Raw genomic sequence first — 6,803 nt, 5'->3', positions numbered from 1 at the left:
TTATTTTGTTGTTGTTGTATTTTACACATGCATTTTTCTTCTCAGTTTGCTTTTTTCCCCCATTTAAGATTCCAGAGGCTTATTTTATTAGAGATCCTCATACTTTCCTCCTTACAAAGGACTTTATTAAGGTATATGTGTTCTTTTTAGTGAAAAAAAAAATCTCTCTCAAGACCTGAACTGCATGTCCTCACAGGTTAACATTTTCACATATAATGGCAGTTACTGGAAATGAGACTGGTTAGTTGGGTAACTGAAGCATGCTTGAAAGCAGAAGCAGAGCTTGTCTACAAAACACTAACACTTGGCTGAGTCTGCAGCCTGGGAGGAGAGCACCGGGTGAATTTTCTGGACTTTTTTCATGGCTGACTTGGGATATGCCTGCACTGTCACAGAGTGTGTTGACCTCTCTCCTTGATGCATATTGCTCATGACAGTCCCTCTCCCTTCCCCGCAGGCCATGGAGGCGCAGATCCAGAACTTTGGACAGACGCCATCGCAGTTGCTCATTGAGCCCCATCCACCTCGGAGCTCCGCCATGCACCTGGTGAGACATAGCTGCTGGCTGGGAATTCATTCCCTTTGAACCCAAGGATCCTTTATAGGTCATCAAATACCCATTTAAGCAACACTTTAATGCCCTCCGTTGCCCATACAGCTGTACTTTCTTCTTGTGGTGGAAACAGCTCACAGTGCTTTAGCAGAGAAAGGTGGAATTTGAGTAGGTTTAGCTTCCTTTAGTACTGACTTTCCTGTTTAATACAGTGTTAAAAGGCCCTATCTTCATAAACATACACTTCATAAATACATATTTACATTCTTATTTCTGCAAGTAATGGGAATGACTGCAGGCTTTTCTTACAGTGAGCATGTTGTTTTGTTTTGTTTTGTTTTGTTTTAAAGGAGACATTGTTAGGGAATGATTTATGAACAATACCTGCTTGACAGAAATGGAGTAATGTAGTTCAGATTGTGCTGGAATCCTCCTGTCTGTTCCCTTGGAAGAATACAGTACATATTTCTAATTTCAATTTGAACTTCAAAATTCATTCCCAACACACTTGCATGTGCTTCATGTGAATAATTATACAAAATAGTCAGACTGAAGGAGACAGATCTCTGCCCCTCAGTGCTTTTGATTAAATGCTTAAAGCTAGATATTTTCTTTTAAGCTTTGTAAATGAAGAGTAATACATACAGTAATTTCAATTGTTTCATCTATCTACAAGGAAATCTCTCTCTCTGCTTGCAGACTATCATAGTGGGAATTGATCTGGAAATGTTAGCTATGTTATTACGATATGTAGATGTCAAATGTGCATTATATTTTCCATAGATTTAAGATTTTTATTTATAGATAATATATGTTGAATAACAATTTAAAGTGATAAACAAAAAGAAAGGACTATTTGAACTTATAAAAATAATTCTATTTGTTATAACAATGGTTGAAAACACTAACATTAAAAACAGTACTTTGTATAATCTCACATGATAACAGTGCTACTGTCTGTGAAAAGAACACGTCTCCTGTAGAATCATCAAAATGATTTATAATTGCTTAGACTCCCTAATAAGTATAAGGTTTTCACAGAATTAAAGTGTCTGCTAATGTCTGGAAATGGTGCATTTCGTATCGAGAATTCATTAAGAAAAAATTAAATATCTGAAAAAAAAATCTAAATCTGAAAATTTGAGTCCCTCTTAAAATTTCCTTTTTCAACCACTGTAGGTAATAGCATTTATATTTATGATTTACCAATAGATGAACTGACTCTTTTATTTGGCTCATATCTCTGTTATATGGATACTAACTGTTGTTTCATTTTATATTCAATTTTATATTAATTAATGCTAACAGTCATTTTGTGTCCTGTAATGATAACCTGGTGGACCCTTACCATCCCTATTCTCTACTTGTCCTCATGTAATGATCCAATGTTAGCTTCTGATCTTGCTCTCCTCCATCACTAGTGTAGATGCACAGGTAGCGTTGTTTTCCCTGTATGTGCACATGCTTGCCTACTCGTTTTTTTAACCTCGTTTTCCCTCAGACCTCCTCACTAATTGTGTTATCCCTTCTGTTTTCTTCTGCTCTCTTCTCCTTTCTACTCAACAGTGTTTCCTTCCACAGAGCCCCCTCATGTTTAAAGATCAGATGCAGCAGGATGTCATAATGGTGCTGAAGTTTCCATCAAATTCCCCCGTCACACACGTGGCAGCCAACACGCTGCCCCACCTGACCATTCCTGCCGTGGTGACTGTCACCTGCAGCAGGCTGTTTGCAGTCAACCGGTGGCACAACACAGTAGGTAGGTTCTCACAGGTGCCTTTCATTCAAAAGGAAAGATCTTACCGCTGCAGCTTTTAATTTTGAGTGGAGGTCAGCTAGATGTGGGTTAATCTCACTCACTTGCCTGTTCACAAATACATAGAAAACTTACCGTTTATTCTAGCTTCTGTCAAATAATCAAAGCTTCCGTTTTCTCTGGTGTCATTCCTGGAAACACTCTCCCTAACAGCAGCACATCACCATGGCAGCTAATCGATTTGTGGTTACATCGGGATCAGCCTTTGATATAAAGTTTTTCAGAAGAGTGCTGCTGTTCTTGACACAGCCTATATTAATATGTCCCACGTTTCAGGAATCCATACTGGCATGTTACAGAGTGTACATCACTGTCTGCTGCTGGAGAGAGATTTCAGGCCTTTCCCTGGGTTAATGTGGGACCCAAAGCAAACCTAAGTGGTCAGACACTGAACTATTCTGAAGAGAAGTTTCTTCTTTCCCCTTCAAAAGTCCATTCACTGGGGTCATCCCAAATTTCCTTTCCAGTCCATCTGCTCAGCCTTCCATTTGCCCCTAGGACTGTCCTGCCTCCTCATCTAGAGATGCAAGTGCTGAGGTTGTCCCAGGCATTGCTTAAAAGGGGTAGGGCTATGAGTTGCTGCCTACTCAGGAATGAACCGGTTTCATTTTCTAAGCTAGCGTTCTGCTCTGACAGCACTTATGCTGAAGCACATGGAAACTTTTGAACATTTCTTATCATCTGAGAAAAACAAGAAGCTGCCTCATATTTAAGAGTGTGACTCAGGAGCTGGTTCGCAAGCTTTGTCAGGATAGGGAAAAAAAAAAAAATCTTCCCCTCTTCCAGCACAGCAGAACCCCTGGACAGAAGTAGGCCATTCTGGAGGGGAAATTGTAAGATTTATCTATTTCTGGTAGAAATAAATGATTTTGAGATTATCTAGGGATATCACTGCCTTAAATGTAAGCATCTCAGTAAATAATTAAAGTCAGGTGAAATAGATCCCACCTTTTTTTGCACAATGCTGGCCAAGGTCTGGTAGTGTTACAAGTCATATTTAGAGGAATGAATGGGAATTCTCTTACAGGGATGCATTAGAGGAATTATCCAGGCAAGTAAAGTTACTAACACTCTAAACTCTTGAGTAGTAATATAAGCTTTAATGTGAATTTTATTCTGACTTTTTAAATAATTTTAGCATGGATATTAAAATTTCACATGTATTCAGAATGTTCCTATTATTTTTTTTCCAACAAACTTTGCATGGTGGTTTAGAGAATACAACAGGAACAGAACAGAAGAGGATATCTGATTACCTTTCACAGATCCATGAATTTTTGATAACTCCATCAGGTGCAACTTCATGTTTTACCCATTTCTTTAAAAATAAAAGGAAAAACTAAGAAAAAAAAATTAACATAGTTGTCCTCAACAGAAGAACACAAAGTCAAAATCGTTTCAGAAGTACAGAAGCTGCCCACTAGCATTTTGGTACTCTTTTGACTAGCATTGTTTGTCTAATCTTTAATTAGTTCCCCTTTTTTTTTCAGGGATGCTGCCAAAGTATGCTGTATGCATCATCACTAACATCTCCTCTATTTGAGGAGGCTCATTTAATACTTTCCAATCCACTTTCTCATCCAGACTATTGCGTGAGGGATCGCCCAAATTCCTACCCATACTTTATTGTGAGGGAGTCAAGGTCACCGAGACTGTAGTGCTCTGAATTTCAAGAGTTTCCTTAGCAACTGTTGTTTAGGGAAGCCATCTACTTTAGTAGAAGTTGTGTTGGCCTTTACAATGCATGTGACTTGGGTTTTAGTTTTTCAGATATAATTTGGAAAACACAAGTCACGTTGAAAAAATGCAGAATTCAAGTCATGAACTAAATTTCACACCATTTGAAAAGCTCTGGTATAAATTTAAAAGAGAGGAATACTTTCTGAATATATTGTAATAAGAAGAGACAGGAAAGCAAAGCTGTTTGGAAAATCAAAATTAGTTCTGGTGATGTTCTTAACTTTTACATCTCACTTGGCAAAGTCTTTTATTTTGCAAGTGACTGTTCCAGGATAGGGTATCAGTTTTCTAGTATTACCATAATATTATTTTAATAAGTCACAACTCTAGCATAAAGGACAAGTTCGCCTACAGAAATCTATACACAAGCCACTGTTACTGTTGTAGGATGTAGTATGTAGAGCTTTAAGAGTTTGTACACAGACAAAGGCATTTACAGGCCCATCCCACAGTAGAATTAAATGAGTCTAAGCAAGTACCAGTAAAGATCTGTTCCAAGCTGGTTAGGTTTTGAAAGAAGAGAGAAATGAGGGAAGGAGAAAGGGAAGTTTGAGGAGGGGTGTTTTAGTAGAAAATAAAAATTATTACTGAATACAGGGGTTGTTGGTGGAGAGTTCCCGATGTGTAATATAACACAGAAACTTTTGCAACTAGTAAAAGTTGTGCTCATTGGCATTTTTGTTCACCCAGAGTCAGGAGACCATATATTTTTCAAACCTATATTAGGGTTTATCCACTCAAGTGCCCTCACACTGCAATTCTTTCTAACTTGGAATCCAGAGAGACATCATATAAAATACAGCACTTCACCTCATCTTCAAACTCATCAGAGATAATTATCTTTGATCTACTGAAAGCAGTAGAGCTAGAAATATGAACTAAACAGCACGAGGACCAAGAACATTACAATTTCAATCACCAGTTTGTACTTGGAATTTGTTATCTAGAACTCTGCATCTCTCCTTATGGAGGATATTCTTGTGCAACATGGCAGTTCTTGACAAAAATTTTTGACCATTGTGACTCATACAATGGGGAAAGTCTTCAGAAGAGCCAGATCAACGCTCTATTTTCTTGAGAGCACATAACACTAAATATGTAGCCCCTGGTTCATTTATGAAAAGCTTAAGGACTGCTCAGGATAGAACTGGTAAGAATAATTACAGCAAATTTACTGTAGCCCACAATTTCCCAGTAAAAAACACTATATAAATCTATGAAAAGGTCCAAGTTTCTGTCACATAGATTTCACTATGTAAGAAACTCATAACACAATTTAAACCAGTTATTTTTCTTTTCTGTGCTCTTATTAGATCTTACCCAGTGTTCCAATGTAACAAAATGATCTTGGACTATTTTAAATTATTTATTTAATGAATATTAGTATCTGCAGAAATCATAATGAAATTAGCATTCATAAACCTAAAATTTCTATTACATAACCAAAGAGTAAACAAATCCATATTTCTGTGGCATAGAGGAAGGGAACTTAAAAGATTCATACAACAAGAAATAATAAGAAGCTACATATTTATTTGGATATATAATCCCACAATTCAGTTTTAAACCTAGAAAAATCATACAAAAAAATCAGGCAACAAGATCGCTTGATTGCCTGTGTGCTTTATCTTTCTTTCATGTTTAGGCCTTCGGGGAGCCCCAGGATACTCTTTGGATCAAGCCCACCATCTTCCAATTGAAATGGATCCATTGATCGGTATGTCAAGATGAAAATGTAGCAATATATTTGAAAATGGTATTTTCAAGAATTATTGATTAAGCTATATTTGTATATTATGCTTCATTTAACATGGAAGATAGGAAAATATTTATTCTTGTCAGTCCCAGAAAACTAAAAGCATTAACTATTGATGCTGAATGAATTACATGAGTGCTATTTATTATTAATATCACCAGCAATTGGTATTTAAGAAACAACCAATTAAGTCAAATACATTGTCAGCCCATATTTATAATTCTGTTCTCTTATCAGGTCACATTAATAAAATAAAATATGAGGGTCTGGTAGAGTTCACAGATTGTCATTTCTTACAACAACTACGTATATCAGTGCAGATGTAGACTTCTTTATTTCCATTCATTATTGGGATTATTTTTTTAAATAGGGGTTACTAAACTAATAAAGAAAAGATCAGATTTTAAATTGTTGTATGATTGTATCTGTTAAATCTAAAAATATTTGAGAAAATTAAATATTTTTGGAAATAAGATACAGCCAAAATTATTAGAGTGTTATTAAGAGACATTACTGGCCTTATAATTGGCAATATTTCTCTTTAATTGCAACTGTTTGCTTTGTCTTTTTTTTTTCTTTTTCTTAGTAGGTATATCTTTTGAGACAGAAATTGTGGATAGAGAAGGTTCTTAGAGCCAATTTTGAAGCATCAGTGAGAAAAAAAAATGTATTTTTAAACATCTCCAGATGAAAAGTTCCTTTTTCCACCTGTCAATATCTGGGGTTGAAAGATTTATATACATACAAGTAGCTCAGGAGATTTAACTTTCTCCTTCTGTATGCTTCATTTGCTCATATATAATGACAATGGTTTTCTCTTCAGATTTTCCTCTCAAAAGCTAGGGAACAACTATTGCACCTACCTGTTCTGGAAATCTGAGTAATTTATCTTTCAGTGGATGGCCACAGAGGGTCTGGTAATTTACATTTGTGCTCTT

The 6,803-nt window shown here is 36.3% G+C and overlaps 1 protein-coding gene across 15 annotated transcripts in view; it reads left to right on the top strand.

Annotated features, from left to right (window-relative positions):
• Window positions 1-6,803, top strand: part of NBEA (neurobeachin) — a 518,392-nt gene that overhangs the window by 489,635 nt on the left and 21,954 nt on the right. For 10 of the 15 annotated variants that reach the window (XM_080568268.1, XM_080568265.1, XM_080568270.1 and 7 more), the window contains 3 exons: window positions 458-547; window positions 2,120-2,312; window positions 5,755-5,826. In XM_080568268.1, the coding sequence (XP_080424394.1) occupies window positions 458-547; window positions 2,120-2,312; window positions 5,755-5,826 (355 nt within the window). Of the gene's footprint in view, window positions 1-68; window positions 430-457; window positions 548-2,119; window positions 2,313-5,754; window positions 5,827-6,803 lie in introns of those variants that run through there. The other 5 variants (XM_080568262.1, XM_080568263.1, XM_080568264.1 and 2 more) reach the window with 3 other exon arrangements.

This window comes from Anser brachyrhynchus (assembly GCF_964034855.1).
Source record: "Anser brachyrhynchus genome assembly, chromosome: 1".
NCBI lineage: Eukaryota > Metazoa > Chordata > Aves > Anseriformes > Anatidae > Anser > Anser brachyrhynchus.
Note: the sequence above shows the minus strand (reverse complement) of the source record. Positions and strands in the feature narration are given on the sequence as shown.